This window comes from Bombus affinis, chromosome 7, assembly GCF_024516045.1.
Source record: "Bombus affinis isolate iyBomAffi1 chromosome 7, iyBomAffi1.2, whole genome shotgun sequence".
Classification (NCBI taxonomy): Eukaryota; Metazoa; Arthropoda; class Insecta; order Hymenoptera; family Apidae; genus Bombus; species Bombus affinis.
In genome coordinates, this window is record NC_066350.1 from 5,523,516 (window position 1) to 5,550,396 (window position 26,881).

Sequence of the window (26,881 nt, forward strand, 5' to 3'; positions counted from 1 at the left end):
TGCATAATTCTAAACTTAATCGATATATTAAAAATTATTTTACCAAATTATACCATACGATACCAATAAAACTAAATCAATCTGTCTATTTCCTAGCACGAAACTATCTCTGTCGAAATATTATCTTGGCCGTATGCAAATTAAAGTGACTACACGTTCTATCGGTTCTTGTGTCTCAATATATCTGCTGTGCCTATGATTAGGAACACTGTGAGAAGGAGATGACTCTAGTCGTGTGACGCACACATTTTTTCTTGCGCAGACCCGGTGTATGTATCGCGGGTATATCACGACGGTTTAATGAAAACGTACGGCATGTTTTAATTAAAATTGCCTTGACTACCGAAAACAGAGCACACAGATGAGATAGTTCTGATTAGCGATTTGTAGCAAACAAGGCAGAGCAATATCCTCTCGATCTCTAGCCTTCGTGTTTATATACGCGTCTTTAATTTTGACTTCTCTGCCACGTTATTCGTTATTGCGGCAGAGAGTTTCGGCGTTACTTTGTGTTTACTGTGACTTGCAAGAGGCGAGGCAGTGTCCAATCGATTCTCCATCGTCGAAAAAGCGCACGCTTTTCTCTGTCCCTCTCTCACTCTCTCTCTCTCTCTCTCTCTCTCTCTCTCTCTCTCTCTCTCTCTCTCTCTCTCTTTCACACACACACATACAAGCGAGCGCGCGCGCACGTTCTTTCTTTATGTGTGCACACGCCTGGATTTCTGTGACGCGTTAAATCCGTGCCTGACTGCACAAAAGTGTACGGTCTCTTTGCGTCCGAATGCAATGACTAGTTTTTTTTTTTTATATCGTCCTATATCATCGCCTTAAATCGCGAAAAAATCATTTGTCAGCGGCGAGCAGATTCTAAAGAGGTTCTGAAAGTGCGGGGAAAGAATTTCGAGAATCTCGACGAACTTCAACATCCCGTGGATGTGTCACGGTTTTTTCTAAAAAGGAGAAGGCAACAAGAATTTTTCTCTCCTGCGGACCATTTCGTGGATATCTCCAACAGCGTTGTGGTGGAAATACTAAACTTGTACTTGACAATGATTTATGAACATTTTTCCATCTACAATTGGCAACAATCGTGATACGCTGAAGATTGAAATTGATCGAGCGAGACTTATCCTACGTATCAAATGCAGTTTCGTTAGCGCTTTAATCAGGACCCGTCTGTTTTTCTCTTCCTTCCTCCATCGGCTGTTCCTTCTATCTTCTTACTTTTCGATTCAATGGGAAAAGAAAGCGAAAGAGGGAAATCCATGTTGCGAAGGAGAAATGGAAAAACAATTACGCCATCAACAATCGAATAGCGAGTTCGGTTCCCAGTCAATTCTGCGGAAGCCTCGGACAATAAGCAATGTAGATAATAGCTTAGCGGTACCTTATCTACCGCCCCCATCCGCGGGCGAAACGTTTGCCGGGATGATAGAAAGTATTTCACGTGGCGGGCGGATGGAAAACTTACAGAGGAAAAGAGAAGTTTTTGCGATACCGCGAAGAACCGTATCAGATTTCCTGAAGCTAGGCGAGAGAGGTTCCCATCGCAACTCGAGTTCAATCCCTCCTCCCCGCTTTTAAAGCTCGGTTATACTTCGTACTTAGTTTTCGCGGCAAGCGAAACTTACCTAACAGATACGAGTCGTTGGCCACGATATGGAATCCGAGGAACGAGGAAGTCGACGTTCCGCCCTTTCTCGGTGATGGACAAATCGTCCCAAGGACAGAAATTGAATGTCGAACTAGTTTCTAACTACTTCGAGGTGGAATAGTTTCGTTAAGTTGACTTCTGCGAAATCGCGCACGACGTGTCTTTTTTTCTCTCTCTGTCTGCCAGCCTGTGCGGCGAACGAGCGCGATCCATTCTCTAGATCGTCCTGCAGCAACTTTGCGAATAATACTAATTCGGAGGAGAGCTAAGGGGAATTCCTCGCAGGTGAATTCATACTGCGAGCGGAATCATTTTTCGACCGTCTTCGGCAGAAGTGTACGTCGAACGTGAAATTGAATTCAGGCACGGTTAAACTTGAAAATTCTGTTCTTATATCGAGGACATTTCGGTTTGCCTTTGTGCAGGCGGAAAGAAAGAAACAGAACGAGAAGAAGAGAACATAGGATTAATACCTATTTCAAAATTCAGCGAATAAGCGAACCGGTTTCTCGTTCGATACCGCATTGAAACAAGATAGTGCAGCAATTCTCAAGCGAGCATTATCTTCAATGATGTAATCGAGAAACGATGTCATATCGCTAGATATCTATTTGTAGAGAAGCACGAAGGAAAAGAATACTTTTCGTTATAGTAATATATGCATAACGAATTCCTGATATATTCATCGAAATGAAAGAAAATCAAGAAGAAATTCGTAATCCGATAGATTCCATATTCCATCGATGTCAATTCCGTGTTTATAAGAATCGACTGCCTTTCGAAACGGAGCTAATGTAAATGACGCAGTTCCGTTTCATCGAACGAAATATCCATCCATATAGCAATTTCGTATTTCTGTTAAAATCTTTTGATAGATTGGATATTCGGTATAACATTTTTCCTTATTTTTACTCGCAGAGTATGCTAACACCGTTTGCCGAGTAAAACCGATATGCGTAGCAAAGACCACAGACTATTATAATATCTTTTACAATTTTTGTCCCATGCTTTTACATTGGATTAAGATACTTGTTGGAAACAGAAAATTTAATACATTGGAATTTGGAATTTGGTCAATATACAAGGAGAGATATGTAAACTCTTAGAAGAGAATATCCGCTACAGGAAATGAAATATCGAAAAACTATTTGTCGAAGGACTTACGGTTGTAAAAGTCACGCCGTTCTTAAAGTTGTATTCATTTTCTTGGAATGGAATGTATTTTTGATATAACGGTCATGTAAAATGTAGGCCATATGAACACGAATACAACCTAACCCCAATCTACTACTTAAACTTGGAACGATTTTAATAGGCAACGCCATCGGTTCGATACTGGTAACAATCACCGTCGCTATTTAATTAAGTATTCAGCATTGCCAGTCTGAAATAGCCTGTTCCAACTTCCAAACATTTGCATATAGGTATGACGTATACTGTACAGTATTATACAAAAGTAGACAAACTATCTACGTTACTGATCTTCTAATAACCAACTAATAATAAAAGATACGATTAGTTAGATAAGCAGAAAACATCTCTACGTGTATATAATTAACATCGATAATAATATGCGCGTGTATTATTTCGTAAGAAAAAATTATACTGGTCGAGGATCGTTCTGCGCAAGATCATAAAGAAATGTTATTTGGCTTTTCCATTTTGAAATATCGAGTTCCACGGAATATATTAATTTCAGAGTTAACATTTAACGTTTATATTACCCGGTTATAAAAGCTATCGAAATGGAAATAAAAACGATTTTATCGCACGATATATTTCGATTAGATCTTTTAACTAAATATTTCATCCGTCTTCATTCGTCCGAAAAAAATTGGAAAAATTGGAAAAATTTCTTTGGAAAATTTGTTTAGTAGAGTGACTTGTTTCATTTAAATAGAACACAGCAACTTCTATCGGTTATCAAACTCATACATTAATTTGATTCCATAACAATATTTTACGAAATGACTATCTCTTCACACGGAACTAGGTACATTAATTCAACGATCAGCCATGGTTCTGCGAATTTCGCTCCAATGACTTATGTTCACAAACGTACTTTAATTTTAATGCTTATGATGAGGTTTATGACGTAGTTTCTGTTCTATGCGAGTTTCATGTTAATAAGTTCGACTGCTCTTGCCGGCCTCGCTGCTGCGCACATTGCACTGAAACATGTATCGTATAGATGTAAAACCTCGATATACTGACAAATTTATCGCGAAATGATTGGATGGAACGTTAGAATATGTTTTTTACACGGCAATATAAATTCCTCGCCCCATAGAGTCGTGTCCCTGGGGAACAATAGGTATTATATGTACTCGTATTGAGTCGTATTCTTGCCGGGTTTTCCCCGGAAGATACATGGTAGCGCGGTTAATTAATTCACAGGTCGAACCTCTCGTCGGCAAAGATCGCACAATTTGGCGTATCGTTACAAGCCACGTGAGCAGTGGCTCTGCTCTTGTTCGTTCCGCACCGGTTTTACGTGTATGCCATCGCGAAATAATCGTATTCCCCTTACGGCCATAACCAGGCCGCGGTAAGACAAGTACGTTTTCTGCTTCTGCGGTGAGTTTCGGAGGGTTTGTCCTCCCACGAGGAATGTTCCTCCTAATTTATGAAACGCAACGAACGTTATACCGTTTACGGAGGCGCCCTCCAAGCGACTAGGTTAGTCCGAGTTGGCGCGCAAAGGGAAAACTTTGCAGGTAAGTAGCAGCCACCGAAGCCGCCGGCACCGATGTCTGCTGGCTACCCTCACACGTTATACCATCGGCCAGCATTTTCTTGCTACGTCATTAGTATTCCGAGATATATACAGAGTCATTGAAACAAAGAAGAACAACGGGGATAAGGAAGGACGAGCAGTTTCAGCTAAATAAGTATCCCACGCACAGAGACACGTTTCTGTACTCGCCCTACTTGCTGCTTCGTCGCAGCAACCCTGCTTCGTATACCTATACATGTATACATAGCCTCAACTCTTATTCTTCTTCTGCTCTTTCTTCCTCTTCTTCTTACTGCCGCCTTCTTCTTAGCGAACTCGTTTTGTATAAGCGCGACGAGAAAGGAACGCGAACTCCCTTAACGAATGCTTTTCTTCGTCACTTGCCGTCGTTCAGTATACGACCGGTCGTCGAGTTGCCGAGAAATATGGTCTGTCTTTGCCTACCGTGCTTCTTGCAATCAACGAAATTAATGAAGCGTTTATGTTGCTCGAAATACATTCAGTGCGGTTTAATTAGTGCCGGCGAACTGGAACGCAGCGGAATACACCGGTAAGAAAGGATTATGCATAATTACGAGTCGCTCGGAGAAAGATCGTTAAGGTAGATACATGGGCGGACAACTTTTCGAGCTGTTGCTACGGCTGTGACGTACCGAATAATCTTTCCTTGAAATTGCTTCGGGCCTCGCGAACGTGCAACGTATCAACAGGCAGACATTCGTGTGGCTTTTTCAAGTGGCATGAAATTGCACGCGAGATAATTATCGTTTCCTACTTGATCGTATCTACTCGGCCATTTCGATATTTTTCCTTATTAAACGAATATTTTCCATCGTTCCTTTATGTCTTACTGAAACTCAGTACGAAATCTCGATTAACATACCGACAATCGTATATATTGCCAGTAACCACAATTTTATGTCGATTTAATGGAACAGAGGTCGGCTTCGTGTTTCATCCCGGCGCACCTGCAACAACGCACCTGTTCCCAGAAAATGATTCGAACCAATATAAGGTCGAACAGAAAATTGTTTTTACTCCGAGACCAGGAATGTTCAACGGAAAAATTCAATCTGGAAAACGCAGGAACGCTTTGAGACGACCGGAAGCTTTCCTCGAAGCGGTGCGTTCAAAGGAGGATCGAGCCAACGGCCGCTTTCGTTTTATTACAGTTCCATACTCGTACGTTTATACGTGCGCACACATCTACAGAGCAAAATCGCGAAAACGATACGTCCATGAATTATACACAACGCAACTAGATATTACCGTAATATCCCTGCAACGTGTTAATTGGCGAGGAAACATTTAAAACGATCGACTCGCGAATCGAACGACCGAAATTCACCGTTTTCGCTATCCAATGTTTGACCAAGGCTTTTCGGTCGATCAAATCCGATCAATTTTACGCACCGTCCTTCGAGCAGTGAAACTTGGTAAAAGCGACGCGATGTGGCCGTACGACATCTCTCTTCTTTGCAAATAAACGTCCGAGAGGTCTCGTCAATTCGTCCAGTGGTCCTCCCAGTCGTTATTAAACTCCAATGGGCCTGAAAAGGAACTGGAAGTCGAACCTTAGTCGACAACACGTCGATTTCGAAGCGTAAAAACGTGCGTTTCGGACGTACAATGACCACAATGACGTTCGAATGCTCGGAGATGTTACAATGGATGAGGGCAGAATGGTAAGGGACACCGATTTCTCCACAATTTCTGTTATTTTGGCTGAATCCGGAAAAGGTCCGAATTGTAGAAGGGAACAAACCGGCTGTAAGGAATAGATCATCGACGGGGAGATGGGGAGAAGAGTGTACAAGGCGTGAGTTTAGAATCGTTCCGAGTGCCAGGTGCAACCTCCCTCTCTTCTCGTTCCTATACCTGTACCCTCGATGAAACCTCTATTCTTTGAAATCGTCCCCGACCATTTCAACCTCGACGATCTCAAAGATATTGTGGGATACAGACGACGGTGATACTCGTGGTTTGACGAATCGATAGAATTTTTTATTTCGAACGACGACGAGTCACCGTTTAATGCTGCAGTCGAGAAGAAACGACAAAGAGCGTCGTATTTTACGAAATAATTCATCGCCATGCGTGTATGTTCGTTTTAATAATTCAATGATTTTTTCCCAGTTCGTAACTCGTTTGTTCTACGTATCAAAAGAGGAATTTTTCATAAAAGTTCACTAGCATTAGGTATGTTGCTATTATACTATATGGCGCAACAGAAAATAGTAAAATAATCACTTGGCCACGATATCAGAGGTAATTAGATTGCCGTATCGATAAATTCTAACAACGATTTAGATTACCGCTGTATGAAATTGGAATGTTTAATGTTGATAACGTTTACGACGAGATGGAAAAATTCATTTTAGAAACGAAGACAAACTTTGAACAGTCTAAAGCGAATACTACGGGTGATATTTACGTATGAAATTTTAATTGCGAATAACGTGCGCGACGCCAGTGGAATATACAATAAAATTAACAAAGAAATCGATGCTAACTAAATTGCAAGACAGAATTTGGAATGTATAATTACAGATTAATTATAAATATATTTATTTCTATACGATGAAATTCTGTTATCGATAGAATTTTCACATACATATGTAATTACGTAATCAATGTGTGATCACATAAAATTTCCTCGCCGGTTTAATTATTTAGCTGTTCAGTTAATACGACACCGGTTTACTTATCTTACCTTCTGCTTTATTTATATATCTGTTACGTTTTTACTTCTACTTATATGTCCATGTATGTACGTTATCTCCGACTGCTAATTACCTTCATTTTTCGTGGGATAACAGCGCATGCTAAAGGATAATTTGTTTAATTTTCGTGTAATATTTGCTGCATTCATAGATTGTTTGTCTCGTTTACTGCGCGAATATTCTGCGGACATTATGAAAAATGATACTTTTGTATAGAATGAACGTAAAAGTTATTTGCATCTAGATAATGTTCTGTAGCCCACAAGAAAATTATACGCTACATTTTTACATGTATTTCCATAAAAATCGTAATATTAACATATTCTATCAAGTTCCTAAAAAAACTTTATATCTGATGACGTATGCGGCAAACAGAACAGAAATATATTAGGGCAAGGAGAGCGGCTAATGCAAATTGCGTGATTAGAAATAGTAATAATTAGATTATATTTTGATGCATTTACGAGAAAATTTAGAAACGTAAAAATGCACAGAAAGAGCATAATACTAGCATCTAACAATGTTCCTCTTTTTTAATTGTATCTATAAAAATATAAATTTACACAAATATTCGCAATCTAAGATTAATTCTTATAATAAATTTATGATATCCCAGATTTTTCTTGTTAAAAAACGTCGATATATTCTGTGCGTAAAAATAAAAACAAAGAGATCATATGTATAAACATAGACGGATAAATGCTTGGTTAAAAAATCGTAAGAAAGGCGTAAAATAACGACAATTTAGCTTTTAATAGGATAGTTAAATTTGTGATGTAAGTTTGTGGTATTCACCGATGACTAGAACCTTGATCACTCGTGAAAAGAGCGCTTCATTGGTATCCCATTGCGTAATCGACATTCGTTATAACAATTATCATAACATGTGGGTAAATTCACGCGTGACACAATACTTAAAACATCGATGTCTACAGCCGTATAAATAAATACGAAGCACAATTATTCACTAGATTTATATTTGCCACGTGTAAATCAGTTTATTCCATAATACGTATTGCGAATTTAAATTATGCAGATTTTCATCGCCTACGTTTTAATACCATAGTGTTTCGTTCATCGCAATCATTTCTTTTCTTAAAAACTATAGATATGAACGTAGGCTGAATATAAATTTTACTCTACAATCGTTTCGAACGATGTTTCACCACGATCATCGACATATTTTCTTATGGAGTTTCGTGCGTAAACGTATTCGAGTTTTAGAGTTAAAGATCTAAGTACAGATCTTTGTCCAAACGAAGTTATCGGAAGCACCGTTGATTTTGTTTCATTGTTCGTTTGAATTTAATTAACAAATACGTCATTGTGAAATTTAAAGATTAATTTGTTCTTCGATCGACGTAAATTAATTTTTAATAATAGGAAAATAAATTTTTCGCGAGGGAGGTGATTAAACGCGTTGAAACAAACGTCTTATCGACGCGAAGCGAATTAGGAACTTTAAATAATTGGAACATTTGGAACGCTCTAATTTGCTTTGCATCGATAAGACGTTTTCGAAAGAAAGATTACCTACTACAAATAATATTAAATAAAATGTGAGGAAGGAGAAAGCTAAACTGTCGAGTATAGATAAAAGCTGTGCGATCGTGTAGCCGGTACGGATAATATAATTTTCTACCTTATCCGCTCTTGATATACACATTTTTAACGATTCTTACTGAAAATATGTTCCTAGCCCGTATCTTGTTTGTGTTAGAAATACGTAAAAATCCTATATTCGCCGTATCGAGTCGCAGATGGCGCAGAAAACGTTCTGTTCTTTTTCAAAGTCGGTGTTTCAGAACGTAAAACACGCAAAACATGTTCGATATAACGCGGGTTATAGTCAATGATTTAACGCGCCATCGCGTCTCGTCCGTGACCGTACTACGTGAGTTAAGCTCTCCGATGGAAGTGTTTTCACTCACGATATGCAACAAAATCTTGCATAACGCCATCTGCCGATACGAGTAGATTTCTATAATGCCGATACAACAATACACCCCATAAATAAAAATTTAGTTAATTTAAAATGTTCACACGTGGTCAATCAAGAATTTAAGTTGCGTTAATTTTGTCGCGTTATTATATTCGACCGCATTCGTTAAATTAAATATCGTTCATGCTGCAACTACCGGTATGCAACAAGTACTCTAGCATATGTATATACAAGTTACCGCGACGTTTGCTGAAAAGGTGGTCCTAAACGATTACGACGAGAAATATTTTAGCCAGGCTAATTGTCGACTCGGCTTTCACGAAGAATGGTATTCCGAAGGAGCACTGTGCGGCCAATGATCCAGTAATTGTTGGCACTGTGTCATCGGCATAATGCGCACAGGTGCGAAATCGATCGGTCGGTTCATCAACCGTGTCACCCTAGTACGTTCCACTTTTGTCGCTCGCGTTAGCCGGCGTACAGAGTACAGCGATCCGACGCTAGCCCCGGGAGATCTGGACTCGCGCGACGTATTCCTCTTAGTAGGCTCGGACCATGCTCGAGCGTCATTTGCGAGTTCCGTCACCGAGGAATCAACGATACTTAGATACATGTATACTTAGCGTGCACACACATGCTGCTCACGTACATACGTAAAGGTGGTATTCGAGCCCACGCACGATCTATACACCTGGCGTGCAGAAGGGGATGGCACGCACACGCTGAAAGTCACTCGGTAACACGTCGGTGAGCTATGGGAGTTCGCGAGGTGGTCGAGAGGGAGAGGCAAGGACCCAGCATCCGGGCGAAGGAGGAAGATGGAAACAAGGTTCTCCGGTACACGGTGGTGGGCAGAATATTGATCTGTGGGGTGGGCTTCGGGGATGGTGTCCTCGAGCCCTCCACCCCAGACCACCCACTCTCCCGATCCTACTTCTCTGTCTCACCAGAGCACCCGGCCGGTAGCCGAACCGGTAGTGGGGAGGACGCTAGTTGCGTGATGGTCCAGTCCGCAGCTTCCCGCGAAATCGTGGTGGGACTGAAGGTGAGCGGTAGGGGTAGCACGAAGGAAGGGATGGTGAATGCATAGGGTGGTGGAGGGAAGGTTGTACTCATCGCGGAAAGCCTTCCTCGCGTCTATATCGCGGCGGTAGCTGCGAGTCGCGAGAGCTCGACCGGCAGCTCGTACACGACCCCGACCGCCTTCTATTTCAGCGTACTTTCAGTTCCGTTTGGATACCCGATCACAGAACGAGGCGGTTTTCTGCCCCTCTTCTCCGTCTTTGTCTATTACCCTCTCGCTCGCTTTTTCGCTCGCCCACTCTTACACTTCTCACCCTCTCTTCTCTCTCCCTCACCCTAGCTATCTAGCTGTTGCCCCCTTGGTTCTATCCGCGCACACGCCTCGCTTCTGCCGTCCGCTTCACCTTTTACTCCACCGCTGTCTCAGTGTACCGCGAGTCGCCTACGTCTGCTTGTAGACCTCGTATCGTCCGCGTGTGATAGTGCGTCAACGATCGTAGCCCTGTTCGCTCGAACCCGTCGTCCGATCACCCAGTCACATCGGCTTCGCTTCGCCACCGTAGCGGCCGGTGCGTACGATGACCGATCCACCTACCTCGTCGTATCTTTCGAGGACGCATTTGAGGAGCAAGTGATCGCGAATCTCGACGAACGCGTCGTAGTCGTGCAGCGTCGAGCGACAACGGGATAAGCTACGCGAGCACTAGCGTCATCGTCTTCGGAGAACTATCAACGGTAACGATGACGAGGCGTCGTGAACGCGAACCAGCGGTATCGTCCTAACCGAATCTCGAGTCGAAGATTTCGTACGCGAATCTCGAGAGGGATTGGGCAGCGATAAAGCAGCATGGTTTTGCACAAGGACGAGCGAGATAGCGGACGTGTAACGAACGAGAAAGGGAAGAGGAAGCGTGCCGAGAGGATTTGATGTAAGAGAAGCAAGCCTGCAGAAGTGGGAGCAGCACGCTTGGCCAAGTTGCCTGGATACGGCTAGCAGCACCGTGTTGCGCTCCGCTGAAGTAGGAGGAAGCGAAGGAGGTGGAAGGTGGTGCTAATACACGAAAGGATGGAGGGTGCAGTGGACAGTAGTGGGACGAAGAAGACGATGCACGAGGCCGACCAGGCTACGAACGCAGGCTCGTGCCGCGTCCAACAATCGCGATAACATAGCTGCCTTCTTTGGATACGATTGTCTATGATAATCGTGCCAGAAGCGTTACTCGCCGAGGCAACTCGCCGCGTCCAACTCTTCGTACTCCGGTCTCCGCAACTGCTATCTCTTGAAAACTCATCAACACCTTCAGCGCATATCATCGTTCACCGATACCTTCGATTCGAACTGTACAACCTTTCGCTTCTTTCACGATTCTTCCTCGATTCTTGTATGAAGGTGGTCGCGCGAATTCCTAATGAGAAATTTCGATAAGGTCGCGGATCAGAAAATAGCAGTGTCAAGAAGAAACGGAAAGTGTGTTCGTAGTATTTCGTTCCTCCGATCGTACTTCCATAAGGGATGAGTGTATTCGTGCCAGTGAATACCGTATTCGTAGTTTGATAACGAAAGAGAAAGAAAACGTATTAGGTCGAATACACGCGTCTGTGATCGATACAAACACCTGTGAAACGAACGCGTCCGAAAGACATATGGAATTTTCTTTACATACGCGTATCCGGATACAACGATCCTCTTTTCGCAAACGACGCGTAAGCTCGACGTGTACTTGATACGCGAAGCTAGAACGTTGCCGTGTAACTGGTAAATTGATAAACGATACCGAGACGACAGACGCCGAACGCAATCGTAGGTACGTTCGAACTAACAACTTACAAATCGCTATTGCAACTTTCCAGATAAGAATTCCTATTTTTGTGTCTCTCGCCAGACCACCTTGTCGTGACCAGGCAATGTATTTTCCTTGTTTCCTGATTTCTTCGATTCGTAAACGAATAAGGTTTCGAGGACGCTTCCCTTTGACGTTCAAAAATTGCGTCACAAACGTGTATATTCAAGCATCGTTTCAAGGGATGCTGATTAAAGCCGAGCACCGTTTAAGTAGCGCGAGCAACGCAGCGTTACGTAGAATTCTCGAAAGATTCCATCGAATATCTTTGCAATTGTACGAAAGATTTTTCGAAGCCTTCTATTCGGAGCAGGTTGGCGTGTACATTTTTGTCATCTGTTACTTCATTTTGTATGCAAAAAGTAAAGGCCTCGTGACGGTAGTCCCTGACGAAACAGCTACAATCTCTTTATTCGAGGAACTGTAAACAGTAAACCAAGGAGCTAGCCATCGTTCAAAATGATCTTTCATTTTCTGGATAGTCGTAAGCTTAATATCAATACGCGGATGAACTCTATTTCCTGTTAGCTTCGGCTTTTAAAAGCTCCGATTTTCGTGTGCTGTGTTACATAGAACGCAGATGCGTATAAAACCGTCGTTCGTAATATTTCTTGAACGCGGAAACGCATAGATCTTTCTCGCAATTGCACGGAAACAAAGATCGGAATACTAGAGTTCCAACATTTATTATACCGATGGCGGAGGCTAGGAATTTCCGTGGGAAATTTGATTTTCAATTTTTGGCTAAAAATGTCCAAGGCCTGTGATACGGTTTTGAGTAAAAGTTGCTTAATCAACAGGTATCGAAAAGATCGAACTTGCCGTGACTGAAAACGATTCCAACGATACAAATAATTAGTTTGGCGCGATGAATAAATGCAGAACAAATTAACCGTATTCTTGATCCATTTCCAATTGTTATCAATAGGTTACGTTGTCTTGAGTATCTTGAAACGCCTCTGTCCGAACTCGAGACATTTCAAGATCCTTGACTTACTGTAACTTGCTATAATTTTGCATGTTATTTATCGTTGTACGAATTGTGTTTCTTCGATAATCGATTTAACATCGAATAAAACATCGGTTCTGTAAGTCGAATTATTCGCTTAATACCGTTTAACGTCACGATCAGAGTATAATGAAATTTCTTTGACTCAACGTTGATTTATGGGCTCCCCTATTTGTTTATTTGATGTAATATCAAATTTGTATTTTTGACTAGGTCGTAATATCGAAATTAATTAGTAATGCACGCAAGTGTAGATTCAACGACTAATTTAATTATATTACGATAAATTCGAATAACCGACATTTCTCACGAAATTTCCCTCGTAGAGTTTTCACCGTAATGCCTTTGTTCTCATTTCCGTTACATTTAAATTGCAGCCATCGCTTTGTTAACGCGATACGAAATTAACTCACCACGTACAATAACGCGATTAAACACCGTAGCTTTCCCTATAAGAGGCAAATTAAATATCGTCTAAACCGTAACATGAGGCGAGGAACAACATTCACACACGATAAATTATAGTAGTAACGCGTTTGTTTTAAACATCGAGTCACAAAGATCGATATTAATCGAATGAAATGTTCCTCGCTTGATATCAATCGGTCATAGGTGACCGTAACGGGTTCAGTTCGATCTAAATTAGGCTACCTCGTTGTAAAATGTCCGAGTTTAATCTGTGTTGTTTATCTTACGTGATAAATGCGATTGATCGATTTATCTCAGACCATCCTAGGACACCTATGACTCGATCGTACTAATTAAAAATGATCCATCGTTCGAGCTTCACGGTACGCGATGTTCTGTATTCTCTCAGCATAAAATGTTTGTTCTTCCTGTAAACAAATAAAACAAAAGGTTTCGCGTCTCCAATCCTTCACGGGATTTCCGTTGTACCAAGCCAAAAAGAATGGCAATTTATTATTTTCCAAGTAGAACAACTTGCTGAATGTCGCTTAAAGACGAGAGATATGAGAAAATAGGGTCGCGGAAGTTGTTTAGTTGGTCACATTGATACGATGGCACAATTATTTTCAGGTGCTTAAAGCGAGCATGCTCGGCGCATGGAGAGGTTCGATGCGGATCTAAAACCGTGGTGTCGATAGGCAACAGCGGCAGTAGCGACCACCAAAAAGTTTGAGCGAGTACGCGTGTGGCGGGTGATTGTACAAAGGAAAAGTGTCGAGGACAACGATTGGTTATGACGGCAAAGTCAGGCGGCATCGTTTCGGGTGCATCGTTGTGACGATTAGCGTACAACTCGCGGTTCGATCGTTTGCCTGTCGACAGGATGATCAGAATCAGGAAGACAGTTCGCGACGAAGAGTTCCCGGGCGACGTTCGAGACGGTGATCGCAGTTCGTAAAAGTGACACGAAAAATATATAGTGTAGTGCGCGCACCAGTGGAGAACGGACGGACGACGGAACAGCGGTTGGAGAACGAAAGGAAGGGAGCATTCGCCGGATTCCGGGTGGCCGACTCTTGCGAATAGGAAATGTCGAGCTGGCCGAGTCTGCAAAATTCATTCGCCATGGCGAACCAGACGAGAGGTCTGCCACAGATGCGAATAAAGCTTTGTACGGTCAGCGCCGGTCTCCAAATAGTCCTCTTGCTCACCGTCCTACCTCAAGGTAAGTTCCGTATCCGCTGATTTCCTCCGATCTTCCGTTATCGTTCGATTCGCCATTCGATCGTTCGACATTGTAATTTCCTACAGTTGAGGATTTTCTTCGTCCAAGGGAGAATACACGCGAGGAAAAGCGTTAATAACGTTCGATAGCTTGCTGAAATTTTCTTTTCCACTACGTGACAATTTTAAAATAACGCGAGGATGATATGAAAACTGACCGCTGGTGATTCTTGAAATGTAGTATCGCTATCGACGACATATCGCTCTTTAAGTTGCTTTCTTCTACTCTTCCTGTTAATTAATTTGTATAATATACAATATAGTCAATATAGTCTGGTCGATATTCGATGAACGGTAGATTCGATTTTCGTAGTTTCTACTACTTTTGTGTTTGGTTTTGTCAGTTTACGAAATTAATTTGCAGAAATTGCCTTACGAAAGGCGTTCGACTGTTTCTTCCAACGCGACGTCTAGTTAACGACTGGGAAGTGTACGTTACAATCCGATTTAATCAAAGCGATCAATCGCAGGAACACGCATATTCCGTTATGCGACCAGCTCGTAATAATTTGCATCGTGTATCGGTGTTTCTATATGCAAATACTTTGCACATTCGAATATTCTCAAATGTTTGTAGTAGACCCGCAGGTTGTACGCTTACGGCTGTTGGAATTAAATTCTGGTATCTCATTCTGTTTCTGACGAGTTTTAGAATCGTTGTTTGTTATCAAGAATGCATGTACATGGTACGTATATCGAGGAAAAACAGCCAAATTCAATAATTCTAGAACGACACCGATAATTTAACCGTATAATACAAACAATTACGGTTATTACTTATTTTTATTAAAAGTATCGCTAATACAAGTTTCAGAGAAGGTAAAACAAAGTAATAAACAATCTAAATTTTGTAGTATTTTCTGTGTTGACGATATTAATTTACAAAAAGCTCTCTATATTAATCATAGTTAGTTATAACGCTCGATTAATTATAAGCGTTATTAGCTATTATTGTTAATCATCATTATTATCGTATGTATTTACTAATACATTATCATTAATCGTTAACCACCCATCGTAAAATAATTTACACACAGTCGTTACAAATTTCGTGTACACGTAGCTAAACGATATATCGATGTGTTCGCGAACTACCCGCAACAAATTTTTGGCAAAGAATATTTTGTTAAACGGTAGAAGATAAGACTGTACTGTTTACTGATTCATAAGGAACAATTACGAAACTCTAAACTAGAAACAATTTAATTCAACGAAGAATTCATTTTTCAAGAATAAATTACGATCGTACGTGCGATCGAAAGTCGAGACAAGGATGCAATCGTAAAATCGTAGCTTTTCTCGATCGTCGGTTCGTTTCGTCGCAAATTAAACTTCTTGTAGTTTTTATTCTAAACTGATCCTCCCCTCCTCTGTGCCAGAAAACTTTTGATACCGATAGAGACAGAAATCGTACGACCCCGTTTTCAGTTCTGCCGTAGTGGCTCGGTTCCCACCTTGTAAAGTGGAAATCCAAAGTGAACCTCAATTAGAGGTGGTACGCCGAGCTTATCGAGACTCGCTTTCAAAGCTATTTCCTCCATCTCGAACCATATCTCCATCTTAGCTTCTGTCCTTCTTATGTTATACGTATATTTATACAGGAATCGACACATATACATAATATATAAATCTATTGCAGTACACGTAAATGTAGATATTCATTGGTCTACGTATGTATTTTCTAAATAGAATTCTGCATTTTCCCAATTTTTCTTCGATATTCTGTTTTACGTTGTTTTTAAGCTATTTTAGGTGAAAGTATACAATCGAGTTTTTAGTTATCGCGTGTCAATGTTGAATGCAATGTTCAATCATAGAGTGTTAAGCTTAATGCAAAAATTGAATTTTATTCGCGAAAATTTTAACGTTAAACATGTTCAATTTTAAACGTACGCATGCGACCAAACTACGAACCTTTCGAGTTCGTTTCTCGTCAATCAAACGTTAATGAAAAGAATTTCACGCTCCATTTTTTAAATACTCTATATTTCGACCGCGACCGTACTAAATTAATCATCGATTGACGGGCACTTAAGCGAACACGGACGTGGCAACACTTAAATTTTCACCTTCGCTACCATTTTTCCGCATGGTCGGTGAAACGGACATGTCCGAAATTACATCCGAAATATAATGCTTCGCGTCTCTGGCCGTTAGAGAACTTGCGTACAGCTCGTTACATGGAAAGTGGCGTTCAAACGCGTGTAATATATCGCCTTGTCAATCATAATCAAGGTTAGCAGACCCGGTGTCAGCGTAGTCGGTATAACGAAATCAGTCTCGCTTCACATTGTTACGTCCTGCCATTTGAATCGATGTCTGATTTCACTGTCACCAGGAAACCGCGTTTACCCCTTTTTCCACTGTGATTGATAAACGCAGGCTCTTTATTTCGTCTGTATTTGCTGGTATAAATCGTTGCACGTAATCTTTTCACTAGCAACTTTGAAGTAGTTCAGATGCTTTCTTTATTTCTGTCGAAGTTGTATTCGTTCCACAACTGGCTCGATTCTTCACTCGGAGTTTATTCTTAGAAACGTGGTTGGAATTTTGGACACATCACGGTCAGTGCTTGGAACATAATTTACATTTAGTAGGAAGATAGATCGTTTTCGTTTCGATTATTCGTTCCAGTGAGAGTTAAGTCTGAAACAATCGAAGAAAACTTAGTACACATGATAAATACGATAATTTCTATCTCGTCTATGATTAAAGACTGATTCATTTCTTACAGATTCTGAATTCACAAATTGTTTTAAAAATTACTCTTTCATGAAGTTCGAGCGTTAAGAAAATTATTTGCTCATAGTTAGATTTTCATAGACGAAGAAAAAATGTGATAACGTAACTGATAATACGCAAATTTATATATGATATGAAAATTTAAATTTCAACTATGCGAGATAATATATTATCAATGCGAGATCAGAAATGTCGTATTCTGACGAGTAACTCTCGGTATTTGAAATCGTAATTACGTGTTCTTTCTTGACAATTACGCCACTCTGATTAACTTTTAAACAGTTTCTGCAAATTGACTGATCATGGTGTTGGTAGAACAAACGACTGTCGATAAAACACGCGTCATGAAACGTGGTCTGGCTGTATTCGTGACGGAAACCGAGGTTACAGACGGCAGTAGATACGGAATATCGAGCACAGACGCAAGGAACAAGGAACAGGTTAATCGGCTGGAAAGTATTTCTTCTGTATAAGAATACGGAAATGTTCTTTAGGTTATTAATTCTAGGGAACGCGTGTTCAACGCCGAACATGACATGTTACAAGAATCTTTACACGTTGAAATCTTATAATAAAAATATCGTGTTGTGATAGATGGTAGAGAATGGCTAAAAATGCACCGTCACAGGAAACAGGAAATCGCTTTTCCGTATTCCATTCTCATCCAACGTTTATATCGAAAAAATGTTTATTCCAGTTTTTAATATTTCCTGAAGCAAGAATCTACAATGTCTCGGACGTGCATTAGCTGCATCGCCCCGCGTTAAGTATATGAGTGGCAATAAAAGAAGTCTTGAAATATCTTGCAATTTAGCGAAACGCTCGTATAAAACTAACTGGTAAAGAGTCAGAATTAAAGAGAGATCTGGTAACCAGTTATGCAAAAGTGTGATATAAGAGAGCATGCAGTATAATTAATCTTTGTATCTTTTCCTCTCGTATGATGAATAAAGCAACGGAAACTACACTCCGATGTAAATGAGTACAGAATTCATCCCTTTTACTGGACATCGTTTATTTCTAAATTCACGAAACTCTGTTTATAAGCATCCTATTCAAACGGTAGCGCATGCTAGATTTTTCTCTATGCGCTTTAGCGACCACTCTATCTGCACTCCTAAATTCACGAGGTTTTTGTTTAGAAATATTTTACTCGGCAGTAGTAACACGCACAGATTTTCCTTTTGCACGTTTCATCGCACACTTGACGTAATGCGATCTGAAAAGTCGCCTAATATTTTCATCTCATCTGCGTTCTCTCGACACCGTTCGAACGTGGTGATCGACGATCGAAGAAATGGACGGAACCGCGTGTAATACAGAAGCTACCCTTCCGATGGTTTTTGTGCGCTACACATTACGCTAGATAAACGACAAAAGAGCGTGTAAAGAAACGTTAAATGCAACAATGGGTTGGCTCGCTGGTAAAGAATGTATTTTCGAAGGTCGAAGCTCGCACATTTCTTCGTTCGGCCAGGAGATTACAGCCGATAATAAGTCATCCGATTTATCGGCATGTTCTGGCTGAAATATCCCCTTGAAGGGGCCAGATTTCAGAGGTATCCACCCGCAGCGATGCTCGCGATTGTGAGTTATTTTCATCTGAAAGGCGGAAAGCTCCTTGTAAAACTGGCCGGGACACTACGTATTTTTCCATTTTAAGGGTTACATTGACCAATGGTGGTTTCTCGATTATTTACGCTGGCAATAAGATTCATTGCTATCTGTATACGGTTATAGTATGTGTTTTCTCTGACAAATAACTAAAAAGAAAAAGAAAACAAATGAGGATACGAAACAAACAAGTGAAAGAAGATTCATTTCTTCTTAGCTTATTCATTCATATCTTAGCGATCCAATTGCATATTTAATTACGCACTACGATTCAATAATACAAGTGTCTCTTCTCAATGTGAAGCTAATTCATCGGATAGAGACGGTTAGTGTAGAAATTATTCTTCATCATTGAACGATCGATTGTCCAATCAAACCTCTGGACATCTGTCAACTCTACGACAGAACCGAAGACATTATCGAAGAAAATAATCGCATTAAAGATGACCATTGCTTCGCAAGCATGAGGAACTTTTGAATGATACTATTAAGGACAAGGATATAATGTACAAGATGTTCGCCAAGTTCGTACCGTTTTCAAGCATGTAGTTTTGTACCTTCGGTTATGATGAAACGTAGCCTCCATCTCCTTTTACGACTTCTTTCTAACAGCTTCGTTTGAAAATTCTTTTACAAGAATGAAGTTCCTGTTCTCTCCGTTTCGGCAGATTTTTCCTAACAATGGACGTTTTAGTGACCTGGACTAATAATAGTCTAACGAGGCAATCTGGGGAATATGCCTGATGCTGTAAAATTTCTCAGTCGATGTCCTGTAGTAAGATTTTCGTGTCTTTTACAACACGAAAATCCACAATATCATGATGGAAGACGACTGCCATTCGATACAATAATTTTCCTAAATGTAATTTGAGTTTTCTCGTAGGCTTGAACAAAATCTGATCTTCTATCAACTAGGTGGTGATCAGTTAGGTTGCAACTGTTCGCTTGTGGTCGCAAACCTTGAACGATGTTAATGTTCAAGGTGGAGGTAGATCAAAGATATCTATTAAGCTTGTGTTCAATAAGTTTATTAAAACTGTTTAGTATAAACGGAAAATTATAAACTGTACGTAACGGAGTTGAACTCAGGCGAGTGCGTGATGAGTCTCTTGTCTCTTGAAACGCCTGGTGCTTGTATCCTAACTGTCAGTCTAGGGGGTGTGTTTTAGTCAACGTTTCCTATGAAGTGGGAATCTGTTTCTGTCCAATCCTGTAACTGTCGACCTGTCGTGGGCGTCTCTCATGTGGCGCGCCTTGTGCGTACAGGGTCGAGGGTGCGTAGCGTAACGTCCAGTTGGCGCCCTCGTCCTTGGTCTATTGTCGCGTTCTCATCAGTTGTTAAGGCTTAGGACACGTGGTTCAGCTTAGAGCGGACCCGTCGAATACTTACGATGCTACTTAGCCTCTGAGCGTGTAAATCGTACAACTTACGACCTAACAATTTCCAAATTCCCAAAAAATGGCGGATGTGCCATCCTGCAAACTGAGGATCACCCAAAATTTCGAACATCCTCGTCCATTCTTAAACAACCAAATTAAAGATACATCCATCGACGAGATAGGGAGAGAGAGAGAGAGAGAGGGAGAGAGAGAGAGAGAGTTTTAAAAACGCAGTTTTACATGCAAAGATGGAGCAAGCTCAGCTTTTAGGGTTTCAGGGTTGGTAGAGCTCGAGCTTCATCGGTTGGTGCGCACGTTCGATTATGCAGCTGTTAGACGTCAAGATTTTTACATCGCATTACCAAGAGGCTGGAAACACATCCATAACGTTCGATATTGATTCGTAGAAACACGCGTCCCCCTCTTGCCCCCCCCCGCCCCTCTTTCGACCGAGCGTGCACGGGCATTAACTGAAAAGAGCGCTCGAGAGGCTTACGAGCGAGATTTCACCAAGAGGAAAAATGTTTTTCAGTTCTGCGTGCCTTGTCGGCTTAACCTGTCGTCTCCCTCATTGTATTAGCTCATGCTTGCATTCTTTCATGGCCTTTTGGCTGATTTGACTTTTAACACGTGAATTACACAGCGTTACACTGCAATTACTTAAATATACTCATATAAAAGAGTAAAGAACTGGTACTCAGATCTAACGATATTGTTAAGTTGTACGATAAATGACTATTGCTTTGTTTCTTTCACGCTTACTAACACATGTTAAAGATTCAAGTTAACTGGTAAAAGCTGTCACGCGTGAAAGTTTACCGCAGCACATTTTCATGTAAAATCTCATTTTAAAGTAAAAGGTTAATAAAACGGGGCATAAAGTGGAATTAAATATTTTATCATTATGTAATATTACATGAAAGGTGGAAAGGGTATTTATTGTCTGAAGCGGTTACGTTGCGCTTGTTGTTGTTTTTATACAGATCTTTTTTTAAACAACGGAGGGATCATCGTTAGACTTCGTTGAAATGATCAAAAGATAGAGAGTACATTTTTCGTTACTCTTAATAAGATGTCCTCATTTATATGGAAATTTATCGGCCCTAATCGTGCATAAAGATTAGCTGATTTTAATACAAAAAATGTGTCAACGTAGTTGTCAAGTTTTTGCAAAGCGTTTTCCGTTTAACGTGTTTTGCAGCGTTCGAAAAAAGTGATACCCTCAAACAGCGATGTTCAGCATAGGTATTATGGTCGTGATCAAATTGATCACTGAAACTCCAATATTTTTTGTTCCGTGAGGTTTGTCACATGTTGCACTGCATTATCGCATCACGCGAAACGATCTTACGACAGACAAATATAGAATACTGTAGTGTGCAGGTAACATTAAATTACTTATAATTTCAAAAATAAGCCACGAAGAAAATTTTTTTACATGATCTTCCTTCATTGTCTGTATAGAATGTATAGAATCAGACTCTTTTCTCAACGCTCTGTATATTTCGCGTGTTAATAGCGTTCAGTTCCACCAAATTCTTTCAATTGCTAAACGTATAACACGTATCTGCTTATAGAAAACATTTCGTTATGATCTAAGAATTGAAACAGCAACTTTAACTTCCTTCCATGTAAAGATGAAGTTTTACGAACCTTGAGAACCAATTTCGCATTCTGTTATTATATTACTATCGTACGTATTATATATTTTTTTAGCTGTCAGCTTCTCATGTCTGTTAGTTAAAAATGATATTTTAAGCACGATATTTATTAGCTTCGAATCGCTAACTGGCAAATGGCGAGCGTACAAGCAAAATACACGAAGATATATTATTGAAACGAGCTACGCGTTGTTTTTCAAGAAAATAAGCTTCTTCTACCTACAGCAGAAGTTTATTTATGACTGAGCTCGATAAAACAATCGCGATAAAACAACCGTATTATATTTTATCGTAAAAGGCGAAGTCGAATTAGATAGAAACACGAAGAAACAGCAAAGTACAGGTATTGTGATACGGTGTTGCAAAATTTTGATTAATTTCCCTTCGTTCCTACGTTTCTACTTAATGTTACTTTAATGTCTCTCTATTTTAATTGTTTCAAGTGTATGTCATTGATAAAATTACATTGTACGCTACTATGAAAGTTTTAGAGAGTAATTAAGATTTATGGTTGGCCTGTGAAAACTTTGTTGTTTATGTATCATATCATTTATAATCATAGAAGATAGCAAGATTAAGTGCGACATCTTTAACTCGATATGTAAAATAAAATATACCGCAGTGTACTTATAGAAATTATTCCTTTATTGACAAATTCGAACTATTCGACATACGGCCTGAACAAGCATAGCTACGCATCCAGCAAGATCACGTTAAGAAAGTACTGGTCGTTTAACATTCACCAAAGCACTCGAGTTTCAGTAGATTAGCTTTTAATCGATAACCGTTCGATCAAAATCGTTTCGAAGTAACCAAGCTTCGACGACTTAGTCCTTGGCAACGAATTCCAGTTCGAGTTATTGTCGACGATCAGATTGCGATGGACATATTTAATATATCGTAGAACAATGTCAGTTTTTACAAACAACTATCGACATTATCCGTTTGTCATTCTGTAGCATTCTATAGGATCGATAGTGAATTCGATTATGTATTAATTTGATTATAAGAGTCATCTATGTAATACTTAGGATGTTTCAGCTTTCTCGCTACGCTTTATCAAACTTTGTTAAAAGGTTATGACAAAAGTACAAAATAAAATCGGACTGGTGCTTCGTACGATACATTAGTTAAACGAGCATTACTTTCAACGGTGAACAAAATGTTTTGCTGGCTGAGTACTTTGTTTTAGGCATTTTATATATTTCTTTTCGTTGTGTGTATTCCCTTTCCTTCAAATTATTTATTCGATATTCTACAATTTATCACGAATGTACAAACGTCAAATTTAGTGATTATAACATACTTGTCGATTACGCGCCATGGTTTCTGTGACAAGTTTGTACAATGCTGTGTCCATAAGATTTTTTGCAACCGGATGTTCTTTCGTGTTCCTTACTGCTCGTATAAGATCTATCGTTATTAGCTCAATTATGCTTCTCATTGTAATTATGAAATATATAGGGCGTATTTTCACAGCATCTTCGCATTCCCATATAAATAGAACCAACGTACGACGTTGTCAGATGCACGATACGAAAGCAAAACTCTTGTCGTTGATGCGACAAGATGAACATCGCGATTCGTATTAAGTCATTCCCTATACGTTATTCTGGACGACGGTATAAATTTCATTCTCGAAAGTTCTAAACGCGTTCCTTTGGGTGCTGGCCCCTGGCAGCGTCGAAATGATTAATAATCTGACGTGAAGGCAGAAATCCTCGTGGGATTCGGTTAGAGAACGCTACGGCACCTTCATCATCTCGTTCTCACACCGAACTTTCCCAAATTTGTACCGCGGGGAAACGTAAAAGAACGAAGATTTAGCCGTACTTTTCAAGGTTCCTTTATAGAGTCGTTTCATATTGAAATTGCCGCCATTCGTAACGTCAGCTAACGTTACGTGCCTTTTAATGGTGATTTACGATCGCTAGTCCACCAGCTTATAGCTCGGTCAGTCCATTTTCAGCAATTTGGGAAGTCGGGCATGTGTCGAAATCGCTCGGCTGACAGTCTCGTAATTTAATATTATTGCTTGTTAGCGTGATATTTATCTCCGAAGGTAATTTACGTGTAAATTTATACATGTAAATATGATCGTGGAAAAGCAACGAATCCAGAAGTGCAAAATCCGCATGGTTCATACAATTTGTAATACGTAGTATACACTTTTAATATGTAGACAATATCCATAGAGTTATAGCAAAATTTATTGTTGCTATTCCGCAAAAAGATCGTATATTATTCGCAGATAACTTGTACGCTTTGGTCAAATTCAAATTATCGTTGTTACAAATTGCCCAAAGTGCTCGGACACTTACGAACGATGACATATGAATATCGTAATATCAACTCTTGATAATTCGTGTCTTTTGGAAGAAAACACAGAAAAGAAAGTAATTTGACGATTTCGATTTATCGCATAGCGTTGTTCGTGATCGTCTTATCATCGGCAGCGCGTCTTGAAAAGTTAGAAAAGTTCGAAGAAAGCAACGTACGCAGGTGCTTCTGGTCTCGATATTTCCTAACTTTCAATCGCATTAAAATTTTTCAAACAGCTCCGTCGTTCGTTCTAACGTGGTCTCTGGCCTTAAAGTTTGGCCACATTTTTCAACCCACGCCGATTCACATTTAAATCCATTTTTAAACCCACACCGGCTCGCGTTTAAATCCATTTTTCAACCCACGCCGGCTCACGTTTAAACCCATTTTTCAACCCACGCCGGCTCGCGTTTAAATCCATACCGCACCCCGATAACAGCAGCCAGCGTGTCGTATTTCCGCACGGTCTTTCTTCTCGGGTGGGATCCGCGAAAGGTCGGCGGCGCCGTATGTGCATAAACCGTAAGTTTTCCGCTTTCCAGCGGAAGTTCACCGCACCAATCACGCGCGGCGCTTGCGTGCTAGCTCGTATATTTATTCCGGTGGCACGGCGATATTTCCTCGCGAACGTCTCTGCTCTCCGATCTTCTCTCCCACATATTTACTTCTCCCGTTTAGCGGTTTGTAAATAAGCCAAACTGCTTGGGGATCATTGCCAGAAAGTTTCGCGGATCTCTAGCGAACGAACTTTAGCAGCTATCCAGTATATACTGGATCGCCTAAGAGGAAGTCGTCTGTCCTCAACTTCCAACGGAAGAAACCTTTGCCGCGTTCTGCTACGCGAGTGCTGTGGGTTTCGAAATTTGATTGCAACTTATCTAGTTTAGATACGTGTTCTAGACGTTTTTAGTATAAGATTTTTGACTGTTGTGTAAGTTGGAAGAAATCGTTTTCTATAGACGATTTCATTTAAGAAGACAAACTTCGAGAAAATATAGTTCACGTAAGAGCGGCGTTTAATTTCGAAAAGCTATTATTCAGGTCGTAAAATAATTGACACTCTTTGACCTGGAAAAGTCGAAGTCACGGTCTTACGTATGCCGTTTGATGAATGAAACATTTCTCTGGTTCAGATGGATCGGTGGTGAAGAAAATTCACGGAGTATTAGAATTTGAATTTCTTATCACCTCGAAAGATATCTCAAGATCGACTCTCGATTGTAAACCTACTATCTCGGTAGAATCGTAGAATTCATCTCACATCAAATACCCCACTGGCCTTTTTCCTCCGTTATATTTTTTATTCCTTCCTCTATTTCAGTTCATTTCCATTGCTTTTCTGTATACGTAAAATTCAGTACTAAATTAGTTCGAACGATGGACGGTGAATAGACAATTTCGTAATTGAACTGTTTCAATCGGCATAGCTTTACGGCGAAGTATAATCTACGATTTTAACTATCTAGATTTGCAATGTCACCGACTAACTAAATACTAGCTTCAGTCCTTGAAATTGTCATTAATCCTTATCCGTTTCCATTAAATGCGAACTAGTCGGTCGTGTATTTTCTCCTTTGGGCTACTGGCGATCAAAGCGATTCTCAGGCAATTTCATGCAAATGCTAAAGAAGCTTAGACAGAGGCACGACGACAAAGCCAGTTAAATATTTAATTGCACCTCGAGTAAAACTGTAGATTTAGTTCGCTAGATATCGCATTAATCGGACTTAGAGTAAATCGGTGATCTTAACGTACTACCATTTCGAGTTCTTCGATCTAATTTCGCCGTGTCATTTATTCAAAATTAAGAGACAGATTAGCAAAACGAATCTTTTATAACTAATTGGTTGAGTGTTCCTTTATTTAAAAAGTGAAACCTTCCGTTTATGTTCTATTACTTGAATTATATTCATAAAAAGACGAGTTTATATGAGAACATCCGCAATTTAATTATGTCGTATTAATTAATACTATTTCTCTTCGTTGATCCCCAAAAGGAAATCCCATATATCTTTCAACGTTAACACCGATATTCCGATCGGCAATCCTCTCATACATAAAACTCTCTGCTAAACCACGTCATTTGTGAAATGTTCTATCAGCGCGTACGAACGTAGTTGCCGGTATTAGCCCCATTTTCATGCAAAGGCACGGGTATCAGCGTTGAACGGTGGATTAGATGAACGCTGGCCGCGCGGATATCGATACATCATAATCGGTCAGAACCGGTAGACAAGAACGTTTGCAGCTAGCCAGTGGAGTTTCCGCTATGGGACTGATCCCCTGGTTTCCCCTATCCTCTCGTTCTCTTCACGAACATGGTCGTCGAAGTTGCAAAGGGGAAGCAACAGAGCGTCGGAAATAGGCTGACAAAGAGAGAAGCAGAAAGATCCCTTTTATAATTAGGCCCACGGGCGACACGTTGCTCCTCTAATTACCTGTCCAACAATCCGGCAACGAACGAGTAAGTGGATCCAGCCTCGACACCGGTCGCCTTCGTTGTTACGAAGCTTATTTAGTTATACGAACAGATCTGTAAGC

The 26,881-nt window shown here is 40.4% G+C and overlaps 1 protein-coding gene across 4 annotated transcripts in view; it reads left to right on the forward strand.

Moving 5' to 3' along the window:
* Nucleotides 1-10,169: 10,169 nt before the first annotated feature.
* LOC126918695 (neuronal acetylcholine receptor subunit alpha-7) overlaps nucleotides 10,170-26,881 on the forward strand; it is a 274,945-nt gene continuing 258,233 nt past the window's right edge. For 2 of the 4 annotated variants that reach the window (XM_050726890.1, XM_050726892.1), the window contains exons 1-2: nucleotides 10,172-11,884; nucleotides 13,968-14,562. In XM_050726890.1, coding sequence (XP_050582847.1) covers nucleotides 14,427-14,562 — 136 coding nt within the window. In that variant the 5' untranslated portion in view covers nucleotides 10,172-11,884; nucleotides 13,968-14,426. Of the gene's footprint in view, nucleotides 11,885-13,967; nucleotides 14,563-26,881 lie in introns of all 4 variants that reach the window. The other 2 variants (XM_050726893.1, XM_050726891.1) reach the window with 2 other exon arrangements.